Source organism: Triturus cristatus, chromosome 2_2 (genome assembly GCF_964204655.1).
Source record: "Triturus cristatus chromosome 2_2, aTriCri1.1, whole genome shotgun sequence".
Lineage (NCBI taxonomy): Eukaryota > Metazoa > Chordata > Amphibia > Caudata > Salamandridae > Triturus > Triturus cristatus.
In genome coordinates, this window is record NC_140582.1 from 408,948,435 (window position 1) to 408,970,568 (window position 22,134).

Sequence of the window (22,134 nt, forward strand, 5' to 3'; positions counted from 1 at the left end):
ATGAAATAGTGAAGGAGAACATTGCTCTAACAGGTCACCGGAGGTAATTAATGTACACCATCGCTACAATGCATTCTGTAATGTTGGCCTACTCTCAGTTGTAGGAAGCTGGGTTTCTGTTGCAGTAACCCCCCTACTTTTTGCCGGACTACTGATGCACTTTGACTTGGTGTGCCCTGGGTCCCTGCCAATCAGGTACCCAGGTCTTGTGTTCTTTCCCAAAACAGTACCTTGTACCCCAATTGGCACCTCTCTTGTCACATGTCAGTGCCTTGTAAATGGTCCCATAGGTACCAAGGGCACTGTGGCCAAGGAAGGCCTCTAAGGGCTGCAGCACTTATTGTGCCACCCTTAGAGGCCCTGTACCTTCACACACACACTGCCATTGCATGCTACCTGTTTCGGTGCAGAACAAAGTGAAGAGTCGACATGGCAAACATCCCTGTGTGCCATGCCTACAACCCACTTCCCTGGCATAGGTCAGCCACCCCTCTAGCTGGGTGCACTATACCAGTGGTGAGGGTACAGGTGCATGAGCCTTGTACCCCTACAGTGTCTAATCCAATTCTTAGACATTGTAAGTGCAGTAATGTCACTAAGCGTATATGGTCCTGGGAGTTTGTCATTACGAACTCCACAGCACCATAATGGCTTTACTGAAAACTGGGAAGTTTGGTATCAAACTTCTCAGCACATTAAACCCACACTGATGCCAGTGTGGGATTAAATGAAAAATGCACTCAGCGGGCATCTTAGAGATGCCCCCTGAAAAACGACCAGCTTCTGGTGGGTTGTCTGACTGGTAACACCAGCCTGCCACCACAAGACATGTTTCTGGGTGCCTGGGGTGGGAGCCTTCGCTCCTGGGCAGAGGTGGTCACACCTCCCCTAGGCCAGGAAAAGCCATCTGTGGCAGGGGAGCTTCACAGACCTTGCCGCCTTTGTAACACGACCCCCAGCCTCTCCTGCTATCAGGAGCAGGCTCCCCTCCTTTTCAGCTGGAAGACAGGCGGGAAAAATTAGCACTGCCCAGAAGGTTTGCCCACCTCTGCCAACAAACCCCCCCTCAGGTGTGCGAGGTGAGGTGAAGCAGACTCTTCAGTCCCCGGCAGGCACTCTCCAAACAGGATGAAGGATTGTGCCCACTCCCCCATGTAGGGTGAGCACACTAAGGTCCAATTGGCTACTGACCTTAAGACCCCTAAAACTCCCCCTTAAAACAGTATTTAGGGGGCAGCCCTGAACCAAGAAAACAGATTCCCACAACCTAAGAAGAAGCACGGAAGAAGACACCCAGCAGAGGAGACTGCAGAGAAGAACTGACTTGGCCCCAGCCCTACCGGCCCGTCTGCAGTTTCCAGAGATCCTGCGCCAAAAGCCACTTTGTCCTGCAGCCAGCGACCTCCAGAAACCCTGGGAGGACTGACTGCCTTCAACAAAGACCGGATCTCCTGTGAACAGCAGCTCTGTTCAAAAGACTCACAAAGAAAGATTCCGAGCCTGCTGAGGACAAAGAATCCCGACGCCTGGAACCACCACTGCACCCAATGCTTACGGCCCGAATTCGGGTGGCCCAGTGAGGTCCCTGAGTACTCCAGAGTCTGAGTCCACTGTGGGTTGACCCCTCCAGGACTCCCCAACGTAGCCTGCAGCCTCTGCATGGAGATCCCACCCCCAACCGTGAGTGGCCGGTAAGGTGAAATCCGACCTGGAAAGACATCCATGCATCCAGCCACCCTGCGCCCCGGAGAAGGGAACCCGAGGTGCACCTACGTCCCCGAGCCCTCCAACTTACCTGCCGGAAGTCTTCCTAGACCGAGCCTGCAGCCAAAACCGGCAGCTCCCATTGAAAACAACAGGGCACCAAACGCCAAAACAGCACCCTGCACCCAGCCACCCCTGAGCCGCTGCGGGTGCACTTTGTGTGCTAACTCGGATCCCCTTTTGCCCTGAGCCTAACACCAGGAGCTTTGCTCCCACAACCTTGTGGCCTGCTCATGAGCAGCCTCCGACCAAAGGCCCCCTATCTCCCATTGGATAGCATTCTGCACCCGGCCGCCCTAATGCTGCTTAGGGTGATTTGAGAGTGCATCCTTGACCCTGGGGGAACCCTGTTTTCTGACCCCTAGAATACCAACTCCCAAAAATAACTACTTGCATGTAAACTGATAATTCTATTTCCTTACATAGGATTGCATTGAATGTGTTCCTTGAAAATTCTTCTAAGTTTGGAGTTGGTGTGTATGAAACACTCAAAAACTGCAAATGTACAAAAACTGATTTACTTACCTTTTCTCTAGGAATATCACACTGAGTAGAAAAAGTAATTTAAAAAGTAATCTAAAAAGTAATGTACAAAGTAATCTGTAAAGTAACTGAAAAGTAATTTCGAAACATCCACTTATCTGCAATTCAATCAACTGCATTTGAACCTGCATTCAACTGTAAAACATTGTATAAGATTTTGCAAAGCATTTATTTCACTTACCTGCACCAGGCTTGGCTTGGTTCTAGAAATAAAATAACTTAATAAGAGTTCAGTCTTTGAGTGTGTGACATCGTTTGTTGCCTGAGTGTGTACAACAAATGCTTAACACCACCCTCTGATAAATCCTTACTGCTCACCCACACTACCACAAACAAGAGTAAGGTGCTATCTACTTTTACCTCTGCATACCATTGGGGTTCCACTGGACACTGTGAACACTATACCTCATTTTGGTATAGTATATACAGGCCAGCTTCCTACAACAATCAATCAACAATTTGTAGAGCGCTGCTTATCTCTTGTGAGCGCAGCCAGGCACTAGTTGGGGGGGAGGGGCTGCTGCTGGGATTTGTCAGTCGAATATCCAGGTTTTTAGTCCATCTCGGAACCTCTGTAGGGTAGGTGCAGTCTGGAGGTGGACTGGGAGGCAATTCCAGGTCGTGGCAGACAGGTAGGAGAAGGTGCGGCCGCCGTTTCTGCTTTTGTGGAAGCGGGGCATGTGGGTGGGGTAGAGGGAGGCAGAACGTAGTTGTCTGCCAAGTTGGTGGAAGTTCAGTCTGTGGTTGTGGTAGGCTGGTCCTTTGTTATGCAGGGCCTTATAGACGTGGGTCTGTAGTTTGAACTGCCACCTTTTTTGAACTGGGAGCCAGTGGAGGGCTCTGAGGTGGGGTAATGTGGGCTCTTCTCAGGAGGTCGAGCATGAGCCTGTCTGCAGCGTTTTGGATGGTTTTGAATCTGCTCAGTAGTTGTGAGGTGATGCCTAGGTAGAGGGAGTTTCCATTCTCTACCTCCTGCCTGAAAGAGACAGTGACGCATTCCTCCTAAACAATGACTTCTCCCTTTCTATCGACGTTTTTTAATTCTCCTTTTAAAATCAAGATTTAAGAAAGGATTATTTTTCACTTTAAATTTTGCTGGTAGTTTCTAAAGTAAGGAAATATGGTCGTTAGAGGAGTGATGTTTAAAATATTTGTTATCAAGTTTTTCTTTTAGAAATCAGCATTTTTTGCGTTTCCCTCAAAGTAGGAGGCACTTAGTGTATGTGGATTTAATGAAGATATCCAAGGTTGAGGAGTGTTGTTGCGTTTTAGTTCTGATGCTTTTTGACAAAACAATCAAGGGAATAATATGTCAATTTTTATGCCTGATCATTGGCACTGGAACTACGGCTGGAGTCTTTCTTTCGTATATTCTGTTTGCCATTCACTTTGTAGCTAGAGTTTGCCATTTTTATTTTATAACACTCAAAATTCTCTGTTGCAGGAAGTTGCTTCGAGAGAAGAAGAAATGGCCGAGCCAGATAAAAGGTAATTAGGATTTATTCACATGTGCAAAATCTGGTGTGAGGACAGTATTACATAATGTTTGCATCTCCACAAAGTGTTCTAATATCTAAGGGTGTTCTCCTAAAAAACATAAAAAGTGTGTATTGTTTGTTTTCTCGTTTATCATCTTTAGCCTGACAGGTACAGTTTCCAAACGTGAGATCCGTTCTCACTATTACACGTAAAAACAAACATTCCATCGCCAGTTAGTTACTTTGAAAAAGTAGTAAATTTTGTTCTGGTGTTTTAACCCCTTGTGTGCCACGCCCTTTCCCCGCCCTGTGCCGGGCGTTGCATTAGCGGGCGGGGTTTATGACGAGCTGGACTCGTCATGGGCACAGCGCAACCGCGGCCCATGACGAGTCCAGCTCGTCATGGGCACACAAGGGGTTAAATTGGAGCCCAGTGGAATTATGGAGGGTAGCAAGAACATTCATACCTCTGAATCTTTATAAACGCATCCGTTGGTTCTGCTCCTTATGCTCCACACTCCTCCATCGAATTCCATGAAGGGCTGCTGACATTTTGTTATACAAAACTGTGCCTTTTGCCTTATTGCAAGATGTGAAAAATGAACAGTCTCCTGTAAAAGTAGTGAGCTTGTGCAGTCATTGACCTGCCATACCCTTTCAGTGCTCCTTTCTGCCACCATCGAGTTACTGTGGACTTTCTAGTGTATTTATTTTTATTTATTTATTTATTTGCAAAGTATTATAAAGCGCTGGCTAGACCCGGAGGTATCAGAGTGCTTTACATGAGGCTCAACGAGTTATAGGTTACATAATTACATCAATTACAGGAGCCAGTTATAGACATAGGAGAAAAAACATGAGATTACGCAATAATATGAGTTATTAGTGCGTAGAATAGCCAAGACATACGTCTTGTGGTGAATGAAATGTAGAGGGGGAATGGTAAACAAGGAGTGCAGATAGTCAGGCAGACCATCAAAGGGGAAAGGTACTTCAAGGGGAACAAAGTGGCAAAGTGAGTGATAGACAAAACCGACCTGAGTATCCGTGAAAGTATAAGCGGGGAGGGGTGTGGGAGACCAAGGGGGGGGGGGGAGACTAGAAGAAAAGGTCAATCAGGCGAACAAGGAGCAGTCCAGTCGAAAAGAGGATAGATTGAAACCGCCAAGAGGGAGGACCTACAGAAGCCGATAGCATTATCTCCGAATGGCGAGATATACAAAATCAAACAAAAAACAATAAAGGTAGCTGACTCCACCATTCCACGAGGGCTGGAAAAGGGAAGGCAGTCAAAGAGTCATGGAGGGAGGAGGCGGGAGAGGGAAAAGAAACACAACGGGGAGACGAGGAAAAAACAATGTCTGATGTCCGGCTGGGTAGGTGATGGCCGAAGGGGTGAACCAGAGCCAGACTCCTCTATAGCTGTATAGGACAGCTTCAACTGGCATCGGCCAAGGTTGCTCGAGCTCGGTAGTAAGTACAGACAGTTATGGTTTCCGCCCAGGGGGCATCGTTCTAGTTCCATCAAAAGCACCAAAGTATTCCTCTTCAGTCTTTCTTTTGAAACTGTTTTCTGTTGCAGACGTCCAGACTAATTCTGAAACCGATCAAACCATCTCTGTTTTGTGTGGTTTCAGAGTTATTAAATTTTAAATTCATGGTTCTTCCCTAACTGTGAATCCCAGGTAGGACTGGTTTAGTCTTGGGATGTCGGGATGTTGTGGCTTCTGTTGGTTGTAGAAGTTCTTCCTGATTCTGGAGCCTTTGAAACCATCTGTGCACCGTTTGCCGTGCCATACATATTGCAGTTCAAAGCCACATATAGTTTCCAGGTCTAGTTGGGACCGGTTGTCTCTCTGGGTCTATTGCGTGCCCCCATTGCTTAGGGTACCCATACCATTGGGGAAACCTGCCAGCGATTGCCCCCATTTTGAGGCATGGGTCCATACATTTTGGCACCCTTGGGCGGTACTTGTGCATATGCTGATACGCTTCAGCGTTCATACTCCTTTGGTGACAGTGCGATCAGTTGGAGTGCTTACCTGGTCTCATCTTGCTCCAGCTATATGGTGACTAGCAGTTCCTCGGTAGTAATGTTAAACTAGATGCTATTACTATGAATTAGCCTTGACTCATTGCAACCTACACTATTTTTAACCATGAGAACTCTGTTGTGGTTGCATTGTGTGTGTGTGTGTGTTTATTTTTTTATTAAGGGGGTACAGGGTCTCAAACGCACTGAGTTGCAAAACCTTCCACATAAAGACATTAAAACAAAGAGCCAGGCATATCATAGTATCCTGCTGTGTGACACCTCATGTTCTGTTTACAGAAATTCTGACGAATCCTGAAGACTTAACAGAAAAGCCATACACTCCACCTCTGGAAAACATTGGCCATAGGTCTCAATGTTGCTTAACAATCTAGTGTTGCAAGGGTAAATTCTGTAAATTTGCGGACCATAGCTCTGTATTTGAATGTGATGGCACCTTCTATTTTTGGTATTTTTCATATTTTAAGTGAAATGCTTTACCATCCTCTTAAAGTGGCCCTGACTGAAAGTAAAGCAGTGGAAGATTGAACAATCTCTAGGCCCTTGCTCAGTGCCTCTGAGCCAGGGACTAGCGATTGTTCAGACACCTCTGTGTCAGGACCCTGAGTCAGATGCTGGGCTCCCCTACAATCCCCATTCCTACTCTTCATCCTTATGTCAGTGTCCCATTCCCAAGATCTCCTGTCCCCAGAAGTGCTTCCCCTCATGGTTTTGGTGAGCTGAAAGCATAGAAATGTAATTGCTTGGCACAAAGGACAGAGAGAATTACACAATGCCAGGGGGTTTGAATTGAAGAAGCTCAAGCAAATGCTTCCGTATAGGGAGAGGGATCACCAACAGAGTACTTACAGAAAGAGGGTGAGAGTGAGACCGGACTATTAGGAGTTAGGATTAGCTCTCACTCTACCATTTCACCACATCTAAGTCATCTTTCCCTTTCACATCTCTGTCGTTCACAACAATGCCATATGTGTGAATATGCTAGCATAGCTGGCTACTTCTATATTGGTATTTTCCGCACAGAAGTTTATTCTTACGGACAAGACAGTGGCTCTACTGAATGATCTTCCCCATAGGCCATTCACAAATTGAGTTATGTTATGTTACGTGCATATGTATAGCGTGTTTCTGCCATTTAAATGGTACAATAAAAATGATGTTCTCTGTGAGCTTTTTTCGGTTCTGGAATCTTTTTTGCAAGAGGTTCAGATGGTCTATGGACATTATATTTTGGAGAGTTTCTAAATGTTAAATGGTGAATAATGTTGGGTAGTAGCTTCTGAGGGTAGACTAGAGCAACATATTGTTAAGTTATGTGTTATATTGAATAGTGTAGATCATGGGTTTTCGCAAACATTGTCCCAAAGGCCAAAATGTATGGTCTGTGGTATGCTCGAGGGCCACATTGATTCCAGCAGGGTGGCAGTGGGGCTTTGGGCATGGTGTAAGATGGGCATAACAGAAGCGAATCAGGTACATGCTTAGTCTCTAAAAGAGTCCTAGATTTGACAATATTGTGTTATATTGTATCTGAATCGCCATCCCTCTACTGCACGTTGGGTTAAGCCTTCTCTGCTTGCTTCCGCTACCTTAGGAGAGATGAGTGTTAAAGGGAAGTAACTTGATTGTAGAATTGGAATAAAATAGAGTTGCACAATGTGAAACCAGGAAACCTTGGCTCATTCTTTGCTTTCTCACATGATCAAATTGTGTGATCCTAGGCAATTATTTCATTTGACTTTGCCTCCTCTTTCATTATTGAGTATCAGAGCACCTTGAAATACATTAGTTTAGGATGTGCACTGTACAAATCCTTCACTTGTGTATGATTTAATAAGTTCTAATGTTGTCAAGTGATAATAACCTAGGCGAATCAGAGAGTCCATATGACAACTGACTTGCCTCTTAGTACACTATAAGGATGGGTTGAAAGAGGCATGAAAGTGTCGACGTTCACCTTTGAAAACTATCACTTAAAAAAAATACTTCTCAGACCACTGATATCATCTGATGTACTGAGGTGAAACACTTCTGCATGTTAAAGAAATATACGTCTTTGGATTTTTATAGAGACTTTATCACAGTTTTACACGTTTGTTGCAAGATATCTTGTTCCTAAAGTTAAGACGTGCAGCGCACCAAATTTACTTCTTATCTTTTACTTCAGTTAACGTGTAAATAAATGCTAGCCCGTTTTCTTAACATTTTTCTGAATGTTACTGCTTTGTCAAGTAAACAGCAGTCCAGTGCTGCTTTTCACCAAGGGGCCAAATGTAAAGTTCAGGAGGGCCGCAGGCGACCCCAGGGCCATACTTTGAGTATCACTAGTGTAGATCATGATTACTATTTCAGCTCTAAATGCAGTTTGGGAAAGATCCAGCAGGTTCTTACTTTCCAAATAATGGTAGAGCGGTCTGCTGACTAATCTTTCCAAATCCTTCGCCAAATATGGCAGGAGAGAGATCAGACGATATTTAACAGATAGGATGTGTCCGCACCTGCTTCCATCAGCAGTGAAAGAACAAGAACATTCTTCGAAGTCGCAGGATACTGAGCTACCTTCTATAATTTATTCAGAAGTACTGTTAGATGAGGACTGAGAATAGGGGCAAGGTAGGAGTAAATAAGGAAAAAGCAGGGATATAATAGAGAGACCTACTTTACCTTTAACATGGTTTCTTTTCCAATCTCACTGGCCAATTCAGAGTACGAGATAAAGATTAAGGGTGAGGGCTAGTGTAAGAGAACTTCCACGCAAAAGGCAGGGTTGCAAAGCGCGATTAATTAGTCTTTATTTAATCTTTGAAAAATGAGGCCAAAGTCTTGCAAAATTAGACCGAGGTCCTGGCTGTCTGGTTCAGCACCACTGGATGAGCCAACTACTGTACAATTTTAAGCACTTCTTTTTGAAGAGCCACTGTTTTCCTCAATCCTTCTCACAAAATACTATCCCTCTGCTTGTTTAAGTTGCTTATGGTAGGTTTTGTTTACTTCCTTAAAAATGGCCTAGTCCACAGGAATTTAAATGGGCCACCAGCAGCGCTCAAAAGACTTGCACTTCTTTTTGCTCTCTTGCAGCTGTGCCTCTTACCATTTAAAAATAAAACGAGGAATTGATCTCCTTCAGAGGGGTGCAGACTTCGATGGCCTTGGCCAAAGCACCCACAAATCTGGATATTGTGGTCTCCATGAAGCTGTTCTCTGTCTGAAATTATCACTAAAATTAGCTGTGTTAATTCTCCTCCATGATCTCCGCATTACTAGATCCATCCTACAACTGGACGGGAGACCACTGCAGGGAAATAGAGAATTTAATCATGAAGTGGTCCGACCAGATGAAAAGGTCTACTAACTGTATTTTCTTGGTGTTTAAATGAGTAAATAGTAAGTCACGATTGTGGCCGGCAATATGGGTGGTGGCCCTTTTATCTTTTGAATGAGCTGTAAAAATCTGCATCTCATTCTCCAAATTTCTACTCAAAGAATCCAGCTGATTCTCATAGTGAAGGTAAAAGTCTCCAATAAGAAGCAAGTGGTCAGACTTCAGTACAGTTGGTGATAGCAACTCAGATAAATGCGCTGCCAGCCGGGAATTGTAACCCGGGGGCCTGAATAGAAATGCTCCTCCTAATTTGGAAGTGGCATTAAATGATATTTAGGAAATGATGACTTTGCCAGACTCCATCAAGCAGTCGCTCAGCCTAATACACTCAAACACATTCTTATAAAGGATGGCCACTCCCCCACCTTTCCTTTCAATGCAGTCAGTCTTTAATATATGGTAGCTGTAGAGATGACAAGTTGCAGACAGACCTAATGGAGTGGCATGAACTGAATTGTGTCTCTTGAATCCCTTCAAGGGCTTCCTTGGTTCATACAAAGCCACCTGTGACTAACATAAGAAAAAGGGTCGAATATTGCCTCAAGGGCACCGTTGTAACTGTTTTCGTTGTTTTAAACATTAAATTCATAGTGAGCAAAGCCTCCCTCAGCTACATAATATAAGTATCTTTACCAGAGTCAAATCCGGCAGGGGTCCTGGTGACATCTGGGCGTGGATGGGTTTGCCTTTGGCATGGTAGTGACTCATCTGTTGAGCCCGCATTTAAATCTGTAATGGTAGTCTGCCCACAAGACCGCTAACTCTCCTTCCTGTCCCAAACTAGCGGAATGGTGCAGGGATTTATTTGAATGGGTTGGAGCGGAGGAGGCACTCCTGAGGCAAACCCGTAGGGATAACAAAACAAATGATGTACTCTCCTGGGGCATTATGATACAAGCAGTGTTAGAGTCTCCAGGTGAAACTCTGGTGGGGGCGACAGCCCGTGAGAGTACGGAGGTGGCTGGGATGTGCGAGAGGAGAGGCTCAGTGACGTAGCCTGAGGGACATTTAGGGTCCGGCTGACCTTGTCACGACATAAACAGAGGAATGTGGAAGCCTGTAAATAGTAGTTGTGTAGGCGAATGGAAGCAGGGGGGTGGGGACAGGTGGCGTTGTATGTTTAAAATGTTGCTGTCCATTACAAGATAGACATCTGAGTTCTATATATTTTGCATGGTTGCAGCAAGAACTTGCTGAATTGAGTTGGACTTTAAAGCTACTCTTCCCCTTGTTTTCTGTCTAAATGTGTTCACTGTGAGATGGATATTGATTTTGCAGCACCAGGGGCGGCTGAGGCATGAGTGCTGTTACTGGATAATGCTTTAGATCATGATTACAAGATGTAAAACAGAATGGTCAAGAAATACATTTTTGACAATAATTACGGCTGGTTGTTTGTCATGCACTTTGAAATGACAATAAAGAAATCCAAAATAAAAAAAAAGACTCTCCTCCCTGTCCAACACCATCCCCAAAGTGACAAACAAAACAAGCTTAACAGGGACCATCATGTTATAACACAACATCTTCATGTCCTTAAAACTGGTTGTCTGAAGTCAACAAATAAGCAGGATCGCAAAGTCAAAAAATATTTAAAAACACAGTAGGAGCCTACCACACATAAAAATGCGTATCAATGAAAATACTTGGCAACATGCAGAGCTGGTGAAAAAGCGATCACATGAGTAGATATGTGTGCTAAAATACTTAGCTTTTTGTACCATTCTCCTGAGTTTTGTGGTTGTTTATCACTTGGCTTGGGGTTGCTATTCAATTTGAAGCAATCTTTCCATATTATCAGCTTTGATGCAATGCTGTGAAAGTATGTAGAAACTGGATTTCTTGAGCTATGTGGTAGAGACGCCAGTCTTCCTGTGGCTGAGCTCACTCACAGGTAAAATGTTTTTCTTGGCTTACCATTGATAGCTTGGCCCAAGCAACAAGTACTTCGAGAAAATTAAACGTTGCAATTGTACAGCAACCCCAAGATTACATGAAAGTTAGCTATGTCAACTATTTAAATGACACCAAAATCAAGTAAATCTGAATCAGTGGGCAATAGCTAACCGGTGACACATTGTGTGGTAGGGCAGGGTTAGTTGCTCATCCTAGTCACAAATTTTACTTCGGCACCCTTTAAGGCTCAACAGTGTTGGAGGAGAGTTGGATACATTTTGTTGGTACACCTCTGTCAGATAATCTGATGGACTGGAACTTGGATATCGTTTGCGGATGAGCAGCAATAAAGCAAGGCAATGGACTGGTTGGTGGTCAGTCCCAGTCAAACTATTAACCTTTGCACTTAGATTTTTTTTCTTTAGCAAAGCAAGATCGGAAGCTGTGGTTGTACAGATATCCACAAGGCCAGATACATATTTCACAGTCCTGAAGTAGACTTGGACTTAACGATCAAAAGCTTTGAGCGGAAAATCTGGAACCTCTAGCCAGCGAGGCAGTTTTAGCACCTTGTTCCCAGTCCTTCCGAGCTGAAAAATTAGCAAGTGTGGAAGACCTAAGAAAGCGCTGGTATGACATGCGCCAGCGCTCAAAGGAGAAGGTTGCTGCCAGGTTGGAGCAGGCGAAGAAGACCGGTGGTGGGACCTCACTGCCACCGCTTCAACACCACTCGAGGAAATGGTTGAGGGGACCCTGCTTCCGGAAAGTCTTATGGGTGTGGCAGACCTGGACAGCTCCGACCCCCTGGAACCAAGACAAGGTAAGAAGCATGCCATCACACCCCTAATACCTCCCTACTTCCCCTACACACCCAGGAGAGACCCAGGGGCACAACAAAACTATAAGTCCAGTGCAGGTACACAAGCACACACAGCAATGCATTATGGGAGATGTACTCACATGCACCTAACAGTGAAGCATTGACACCCAGCCAGTCTCAACCAGTATGTGCGCATCATGAAAGGCTAAATACAGACAGACAGGATCCATGTAACTCCAAACAGTGAAATGTAATGCATGACAAATGTAAGGCAGGACAGAAAATTAAAGTGTGCATTTACGTCCACAGCACCAGCAGATACACAGGGAACAATCAGTAGAGGCGAGGGTGAATCCCCCAACCCAGAGGCGACAGGGCAAGAGGAGGAGGAGGGCAGCCCAGTTATTCCTCCAAAACGCAGTAGGCAGATTGCAGTGCCACCATTGCCCCCGCTGGAGGAGGAAGCCCAGGACACCGATGTCGATGTCCAACAAGTCCAGGGACAGTCAGAGCCACAACCCCGTGCTCGAGCACGTGCAGATCCAATACCGCTAATACCATCCAGGCGCAGGGCACGTGCATCCACCAGTGCAGCAGTCACAGGAGAGGACAGAGTCTTCAGAGGGCTGGAGGGCCACATGTTATAAGTCCAGCGCCTGCATGCAAGAAACATACGGTCAATCCAGAGGCAAATCAGGGTTGGTTTCATGGGCCTGATGGATGCCCTGGAGGCACTCTGTGCTGAACTGAGGGCGGATCGTGCTGCTAGGCACAGGGAGAGGCAGCACCTACACACCCGCCTAGACCTCTACACCAGGGCGGTCAACCACCTTTCCTCAGCGACCTCTGTGCTGTCAAGGCGCAGCATCAGTATGCAGCATGAGGTGGCACACTGCAGCCAGGACTTTGCAAGGGTCCTGGTACAGGTGACTTGTGCTGTGGATCAGCTGCGGGCAGCTGCCACTTCTGGCCCAGAAGTCCTGACTCCAATAGACGAGGACGCCCAATCTGGCAGGAGCAGGATTGCACCCCCGCCCCCACCGGACAGGCGCCGTAGTGTGCTTCACAGCAGGGCTTCTGAGACAGGTGAAGAGGGCAATGTGCACCCACTGTAAGGGCCTACGGGCCGACAGCGCCGCAGTTGAGGTGCTCAGACTTGGACATGGTGATGGGTGCATCAACCCTGTGTACACAGACACTTGGTCAAGATTGTTCATTCGCACTGTGAATCTAACATGTGCTGGACATTGAACAATACATTGTGTGCTACACAGGCTGTGTGCTGTTATATATCCTGTTCTAAAGGAAATTAAACACCGTTTCGTAATAGATGTTTAGCATTGTGTCATCTTTTCTTACCTAGAAATAGTTCTGTGTGTTCTCATCTCGCCTCTGGTGTCCAGCAGCTGCACCAATTACACCTGCTGGCATGCGTACTGGAGCTGGCCACTCCTTATCTGATGATTCCGATTTGGTGAGCTCCACTGGTGTGCCTTTCCTGGTGGCGATGTTGTGCAGCATGGCACACGCTACCACTATCTTGCAACAGGTCTGGGGGCTGTATTGTAGTGCCCCTCCACTCTTATGTAGGCATCGGAAACGGCTCTTGAGTATTCCGAAGGTCCGCTCAATGGTACATCTGGTTGCTATGTGGGCACTGTTGTACCTCCGCTCCCCAGCGTTGGCAGGATTCAGGTAAGGAGTCAGTATGTATTCACGGAACGCATACGCACTGTCACCTGTGGAGTGGGAGAATATGGTTAAACACTGTCCTGCCAATGCTGTCCTTTACTAGTGTGTCCTTCGAACAAATGCAATTACCTAGTAGGTATCCCTCACCAAACTCCCCACTTGTGAGTCGATGGTGTATCCCACTGTGGCGGAAGATGAAAGCGTTGTGTGTGCTGCCTGGGTATTTTGCGACGATGTCGGTGATAATGTGCTTGGCATTACACACCACCTGTATGTTCAGGGAATGGTAGGATTTGCGATTCCTGAACACATACTCGTTCTGGGAGGGGGGGATATGGCGACATGGGTCCCATCTATGCAGCCAATGACGTGGGGAAATTGTGCAATTTGATAGAACTCCTGCTTGGTCTGGTCTAGTGCCTGTGGTGTGCTGGGGAAGTGGATGTGGTGATGCAGCCTCTGTACCATGGCATCAAGGAACGCGTGGAAAAAGCGCGACAATGCACTCTGTGAGACCCCTCCTACTGTGGCTATCACCCCCGGAAGCTACCTGATGCCAAGAGGTGCAGTGAGCACAGGACTTGGATATGGGCGGGGATGGTGTGTGTCCTGCGTGTGGGGTGTTCAAGTATAGTTTTGTGCTCCGCTATTAAATCCAGGATGCTCTCTTCATCCAGCCTGTAGTTTGTATGGATCTCCTCCTCAGTCCGCTGGAACAGGGTTATGCATGCTCGAAAGATCCTTTCTTGGCGTCTCCTTCTCTGTGCAGCGGCTCTGAGTCGCAGCCTCCTGGATATCACATACAGCTCAGCCATTGTGGAAAATATCTGTTGCATTGTGGGCCTCTTTAAATAGTTTGCACCTGGTTACCACCTGCTCAGACTTGGTGGTAATTGCGATTCTCTAATTTGCGAATTTCGACAATTCTCAAATTGCGATTTTTTTCTTTAGCGAAATCGCAAATTGCGAGCTCGACAATTGCGAGTTTCGCTATTGTCGTGTAACATTTTGCGATTTCGCAAATTAATCGCAATGAGGTTTGATTCACAAATTTGCTAATTGCTACTTTTGCGTTTAGCAATATTGCGAATTGAATGTGTCTCTTACATAGCGAAGCTGTGTTTTGCGATCGCAAACACCGTTTTTTTGCGATTCGCTGTGTTTGCGATCGCAAAACTGCTTCATACATATGGCCCTAAATCCTTTAATTTGCCAGGCAGGCTGGCTTCCAATTCTGTTTCACAAAATTTGCAAGTGCGAGCAAACTTCAAGAGGACAATATGACTTCTAATCTCCAAGCCTAGATCATTGAATACTTTGGGACAGAAAGGAATTTCTTTAAACATCTATTTTCAGTAAAGCACCATTCAGTTCTGGAATCTAATGAAAGCAATTCAGCACCATAAAGTGCTTGGGTATTAGCTTAGCTAAAGTAACTTAAGTGAAAGACAACTATTATTCCACTCAAAGGTGGAATACATCTGCTGTGTTATATGGGTTTGTTTTGTAAATTGACCATATAAAGATTCCCTTGGCAGAACATGACTAGCATTGCTCCCAATTCCTGTCTTTGTAAATTTCATGGACATCACAAATGTTTCCCAATCATCACTAAATTGTAACATCCATCCCTCTCTCCTGCTTTCTGCCTAGGTCTATTGCTTCCTCCTGCCTTTCCCACGTTCTTCTTAGTGGTTTCTCTTTCTTTTGCTTCGCTTTTAGGTTTCGCCTGCACAGCGCTTGCACCGTGCTTGTGAAATATATTGTATTTAATACCATTGCTTTACTTTTTTTTCCCTTGTATATTGTCCATAAATGTATTTTACTATTCCCATTGTATACTGACTGTAAAGGTTGCTATGCACATTCGGTAAAGTGCTCTGATACCCTCGGGTCAAGTTTGTGCTATATAAAACTCTAAAACTAAATAAAAAAAAAATATCCTCAATATTTAAAGTCCAGTCTATGTAAAACATTGACTATGGATAAAAAAAGAGGATTTTTTTTTTTTTTAATATTATTTTTATTAGGTATTTTTTATACACATACAGGACATACAGGACATTTGTCTGTCTGGGTCGTCGCCCTTGGGTTACATGTTATATCGGTTAGTATAGTGTTACCTTTAGGTCGGCTCCCCCATTGCTAGCTAGCTTCGTATAGTGAAGAGAGAGTTCCTAAAGTGGGAGTGTATAGGATAGGTTGGAATAAGTTGAAGGAGAAGGATAGGAAAGAAGCGCAACCGTATACTTTCTCAAGCTTAGGTAGTCCATTAATTCAGGTCTTTGCCTTGGTATCTGACTGTAGCTATTTCCTATGGCGGTTCATAAGGGACTAGCGCTTTGTCCAACGCTTCCTATAGGCCTCTGGAAGACGCCTTCCACGGGTGTATTGCATTGCGAGGTTGTCTGCTCCTCTAAGGTAGGTGATCCAGTTGAGTCAGTTCTTGTAGGATATTTTTGAGAAGTCTTTCCAGTTGTTCAGCACGAGTTTGATTGCCTCTGTTAGGAGTAGGTCCAGTAGTTCTCTCTCTCCCTCTGTGGGGAGGTCTGTTCGAATGAACGCTGTGATGAGTGAGGCAAAGTTCCTGGTGATTTTGCACATAAAAACATTGTCTATAAAGTCCTTAACCTTATGCCAGAAGATCTTGAGCATTGGGCTTTGGAAGATCAGGTGTTCTAAATCCCCCCTCCCCGTGCCACAATTCCAGCACGTTGGGTTGTCTCTTAGCCCTAGTGTGTGTAGTCGGGCTGGGGTCCAGAAAGTTTTGTGAAGGAGCCATTGTTTGGTTTGGGCGAGACCAGGTGTGATTTTATTTTGTGTGGCCGATGCCCATATCCTTTCCCACTCCTGTTCTTTTATTGGGGATGTGAGTGTGTGTCCCAGTATCCCTTTGTTTTGTTATTCAGTTTGTGTTTGAGAGGTCTTAGTGTTTTGTATATCTTTGATGCTTGGTGGCCTAGTTTGTTTATGTTCTTTACATATTGGATTATCGAGGGCGTGGTGTCTTTTAGTTTTGATTTTGTTATGGCTGTCTTTATCTTTAGAAACCTGTACAGATCTAGGTCTTGTAGCTGGTGGCTTGTCTTCAATTCAGCTAATGTGATTGATGTGTTTACCTTTTCTAGTTGATGTGGGTGTGAGATGCCTTTCTCTATCCATGTGTCGAATCTAAGGGTTTTCCCTCTGTATTTAAGGTTGTTGTTCCCCCATATTGCTTCTGATTTTGAGCCTTTAATACTGACCTCCATTCTGCTGTCGAGTTTTAACAGTGCTATTTTGGTATTTCTCAGTATAGGGTTGTTCGCGTGTGGGTATGCGTTTGTTAGCAGGGCTAGTGGGTTCAGGTTGTACAGAATGGCCTTTTCTACTTGGAACCACACCGGTGTGTATTCCGGTGTTTGATCTACCCACTGTATGCCTTGCTTGGCAATGAAAGCTAGTTGGAAGAGCTTGAAATCCGCTAGGTTCACCCCTCCTTGTGTTTTTGGTAATCTTAGTTTTTTTATGCTTATCCTCGCTTTCTTATCCCTCCACTGGAATTTGGTGCACAATTTATCTACCTTTTGATGGGGATCATCCCCGATAGATAATTTACCAGGGGTGTGATCATCATTTTTAGTGTTTCAATTCGTACCCACCATGTCCTACATTTTGGTGATCAGTCTTCTAAATGTTTCTTTAACTTTATCATTAGAAGTTTCTCATTGTGTCGTATTGTGGTTAGTAGGTCGGTACCAAATAGTATACCCAAGTATTTGATATAGTTGGTCTGCCAGGCCAGCCCTGAGTTTCCCAGGACTTCTCTGGAACAGAAGATATTCAGCGGCTTGCACTCAGATTTGTCATTATTAAGCTTGTACCCTGAGTGGTCCGAGTATTCTTTTATCGTGGACATTAGCGCTTCTATTGATGCCTGGGGTTGCTCTGTCATCAGAATATCGTCTGCGTAGGCTGCCAGTTTTATATTCATTCCTTTAAAGTTTATCCCCTTGATATTTTCATTTACTTTTATGTCCTTAATGAGAGGTTCTAGCGCCAGGAGGAAGAGTGACGGTGAGAGTGGGCACCCTTGTCTGGTCCCTTGTTGTAACGTGAATGTGTCAGAGAGCGAGCCATTTATCACGATGCGGGCCGTGGGGACTGGTATAGGGCCATTGTCATCTGACAAAGTCTTCTCCCAAGTTGAAACTGTGCATGCATTGTTCTAGGAAAGCCCACGACACTTTATCAAAGGCTTTCTCTGCATCTAATGCTATGGCCACTGCCGGTGTCTGGCTCCCTGAGGCATGTTCCAGTACATGGCAGAATAGCCGTGTGTTGTCGCTTGCCATTCGGTTTCGCATGAATCCCACTTGGGTGTTACTTACTATTTTTGGCAGGAACTTGTTCAGTCTGGCTGCCAGGATTTTGGCATATATTTTGCAGTCGGCATTGATAAGTGATATGGGCCTATAGTTCCCTGGGTTTTGGTGGTCTTTACCTTCCTTCGGTATGACTATTATTGTCGCCTCTGTCATAGACATTGGGACAACCCCGGACGACGCAGTATAGTTAAAAACGTTTTTCAAGGTTGGGGTTAGTTGGGGTAGGAAGGCTTTGTAGAAGTCGGCTGTGAAGCCGTCTGGGCCTGGGGCCTTATTTTTCTTTAGCGCTTTGACTGCCAGTTCTATTTCTGTGGTGTTGATTTCTTGTCCTAGCCTTGCAGTGTCAGCTTGGTCTAGTTTTGGTTGTTTCAGCCTTTCTAGGAATTTTTTGCAGAGCTCCTTGTCGAGTGTCTTTTGGTTCCTGTAGAGGTCTTCATAAAAGTCTTTGAATGTCTTGAGTATCTCTTTGTGTGTTGTGCATGTTTTGTTGTGTTGATATGTAATTAATGAGATCGCTACCTGGTTACGCTTGTGTTTTAGGTATGATGCTAACAGTTTCCCTGCTCTGTTCGACTCGCAGAGGTTGAGTGCCTTGCATTTGTCGAATCACATGCCCGCTCTCTCGCTTATGATCTTGTTGTATGCGTACTTCTGTTGTGTTAGGGCGTAGAGTGTTGTGTTGTCTTGAGTGTTTATATGTTCGAGTTCTAGCTTTTTTATATCCTTTTCAAGCTGTGTCAGCTGCAGGTTCGCTTTCTTGTTTATTCTTGCCAGGGACAGTCAGAGCCACAACCCCGTGCTCGAGCACGTGCAGATCCAATACCGCTAATACCATCCAGGCGCAGGGCACGTGCATCCACCAGTGCAGCAGTCACAGGAGAGGACAGAGTCTTCAGAGGGCTGGAGGGCCACATGTTATAAGTCCAGCGCCTGCATGCAAGAAACATACGGTCAATCCAGAGGCAAATCAGGGTTGGTTTCATGGGCCTGATGGATGCCCTGGAGGCACTCTGTGCTGAACTGAGGGCGGATCGTGCTGCTAGGCACAGGGAGAGGCAGCACCTACACACCCGCCTAGACCTCTACACCAGGGCGGTCAACCACCTTTCCTCAGCGACCTCTGTGCTGTCAAGGCGCAGCATCAGTATGCAGCATGAGGTGGCACACTGCAGCCAGGACTTTGCAAGGGTCCTGGTACAGGTGACTTGTGCTGTGGATCAGCTGCGGGCAGCTGCCACTAGGTCTATTGCTTCCTCCTGCCTTTCCCACGTTCTTCTTAGTGGTTTCTCTTTCTTTTGCTTCGCTTTTAGGTTTCGCCTGCACAGCGCTTGCACCGTGCTTGTGAAATATATTGTATTTAATACCATTGCTTTACTTTTTTTTCCCTTGTATATTGTCCATAAATGTATTTTACTATTCCCATTGTATACTGACTGTAAAGGTTGCTATGCACATTCGGTAAAGTGCTCTGATACCCTCGGGTCAAGTTTGTGCTATATAAAACTCTAAAACTAAATAAAAAAAAAATATCCTCAATATTTAAAGTCCAGTCTATGTAAAACATTGACTATGGATAAAAAAAGAGGATTTTTTTTTTTTTAATATTATTTTTATTAGGTATTTTTTATACACATACAGGACATACAGGACATTTGTCTGTCTGGGTCGTCGCCCTTGGGTTACATGTTATATCGGTTAGTATAGTGTTACCTTTAGGTCGGCTCCCCCATTGCTAGCTAGCTTCGTATAGTGAAGAGAGAGTTCCTAAAGTGGGAGTGTATAGGATAGGTTGGAATAAGTTGAAGGAGAAGGATAGGAAAGAAGCGCAACCGTATACTTTCTCAAGCTTAGGTAGTCCATTAATTCAGGTCTTTGCCTTGGTATCTGACTGTAGCTATTTCCTATGGCGGTTCATAAGGGACTAGCGCTTTGTCCAACGCTTCCTATAGGCCTCTGGAAGACGCCTTCCACGGGTGTATTGCATTGCGAGGTTGTCTGCTCCTCTAAGGTAGGTGATCCAGTTGAGTCAGTTCTTGTAGGATATTTTTGAGAAGTCTTTCCAGTTGTTCAGCACGAGTTTGATTGCCTCTGTTAGGAGTAGGTCCAGTAGTTCTCTCTCTCCCTCTGTGGGGAGGTCTGTTCGAATGAACGCTGTGATGAGTGAGGCAAAGTTCCTGGTGATTTTGCACATAAAAACATTGTCTATAAAGTCCTTAACCTTATGCCAGAAGATCTTGAGCATTGGGCTTTGGAAGATCAGGTGTTCTAAATCCCCCCTCCCCGTGCCACAATTCCAGCACGTTGGGTTGTCTCTTAGCCCTAGTGTGTGTAGTCGGGCTGGGGTCCAGAAAGTTTTGTGAAGGAGCCATTGTTTGGTTTGGGCGAGACCAGGTGTGATTTTATTTTGTGTGGCCGATGCCCATATCCTTTCCCACTCCTGTTCTTTTATTGGGGATGTGAGTGTGTGTCCCAGTATCCCTTTGTTTTGTTATTCAGTTTGTGTTTGAGAGGTCTTAGTGTTTTGTATATCTTTGATGCTTGGTGGCCTAGTTTGTTTATGTTCTTTACATATTGGATTATCGAGGGCGTGGTGTCTTTTAGTTTTGATTTTGTTATGGCTGTCTTTATCTTTAGAAACCTGTACAGATCTAGGTCTTGTAGCTGGTGGCTTGTCTTCAATTCAGCTAATGTGATTGATGTGTTTACCTTTTCTAGTTGATGTGGGTGTGAGATGCCTTTCTCTATCCATGTGTCGAATCTAAGGGTTTTCCCTCTGTATTTAAGGTTGTTGTTCCCCCATATTGCTTCTGATTTTGAGCCTTTAATACTGACCTCCATTCTGCTGTCGAGTTTTAACAGTGCTATTTTGGTATTTCTCAGTATAGGGTTGTTCGCGTGTGGGTATGCGTTTGTTAGCAGGGCTAGTGGGTTCAGGTTGTACAGAATGGCCTTTTCTACTTGGAACCACACCGGTGTGTATTCCGGTGTTTGATCTACCCACTGTATGCCTTGCTTGGCAATGAAAGCTAGTTGGAAGAGCTTGAAATCCGCTAGGTTCACCCCTCCTTGTGTTTTTGGTAATCTTAGTTTTTTTATGCTTATCCTCGCTTTCTTATCCCTCCACTGGAATTTGGTGCACAATTTATCTACCTTTTGATGGGGATCATCCCCGATAGATAATTTACCAGGGGTGTGATCATCATTTTTAGTGTTTCAATTCGTACCCACCATGTCCTACATTTTGGTGATCAGTCTTCTAAATGTTTCTTTAACTTTATCATTAGAAGTTTCTCATTGTGTCGTATTGTGGTTAGTAGGTCGGTACCAAATAGTATACCCAAGTATTTGATATAGTTGGTCTGCCAGGCCAGCCCTGAGTTTCCCAGGACTTCTCTGGAACAGAAGATATTCAGCGGCTTGCACTCAGATTTGTCATTATTAAGCTTGTACCCTGAGTGGTCCGAGTATTCTTTTATCGTGGACATTAGCGCTTCTATTGATGCCTGGGGTTGCTCTGTCATCAGAATATCGTCTGCGTAGGCTGCCAGTTTTATATTCATTCCTTTAAAGTGTATCCCCTTGATATTTTCATTTACTTTTATGTCCTTAATGAGAGGTTCTAGCGCCAGGAGGAAGAGTGACGGTGAGAGTGGGCACCCTTGTCTGGTCCCTTGTTGTAACGTGAATGTGTCAGAGAGCGAGCCATTTATCACGATGCGGGCCGTGGGGACTGGTATAGGGCCATTGTCATCTGACAAAGTCTTCTCCCAAGTTGAAACTGTGCATGCATTGTTCTAGGAAAGCCCACGACACTTTATCAAAGGCTTTCTCTGCATCTAATGCTATGGCCACTGCCGGTGTCTGGCTCCCTGAGGCATGTTCCAGTACATGGCAGAATAGCCGTGTGTTGTCGCTTGCCATTCGGTTTCGCATGAATCCCACTTGGGTGTTACTTACTATTTTTGGCAGGAACTTGTTCAGTCTGGCTGCCAGGATTTTGGCATATATTTTGCAGTCGGCATTGATAAGTGATATGGGCCTATAGTTCCCTGGGTTTTGGTGGTCTTTACCTTCCTTCGGTATGACTATTATTGTCGCCTCTGTCATAGACATTGGGACAACCCCGGACGACGCAGTAT

At 45.1% G+C, this 22,134-nt stretch overlaps 1 protein-coding gene across 2 annotated transcripts in view; it reads left to right on the top strand.

The window, feature by feature from the left end:
• The window catches only part of SCLT1 (sodium channel and clathrin linker 1), a 589,184-nt gene that overhangs the window by 27,742 nt on the left and 539,308 nt on the right, over nucleotides 1–22,134 (top strand). For both annotated transcript variants that reach the window (XM_085641492.1, XM_085641491.1), the window contains exon 2: nucleotides 3,752–3,795. In XM_085641492.1, coding sequence (XP_085497618.1) covers nucleotides 3,776–3,795 — 20 coding nt within the window. In that variant the 5' untranslated portion in view covers nucleotides 3,752–3,775. The remainder of the gene's footprint in view (nucleotides 1–3,751; nucleotides 3,796–22,134) is intronic.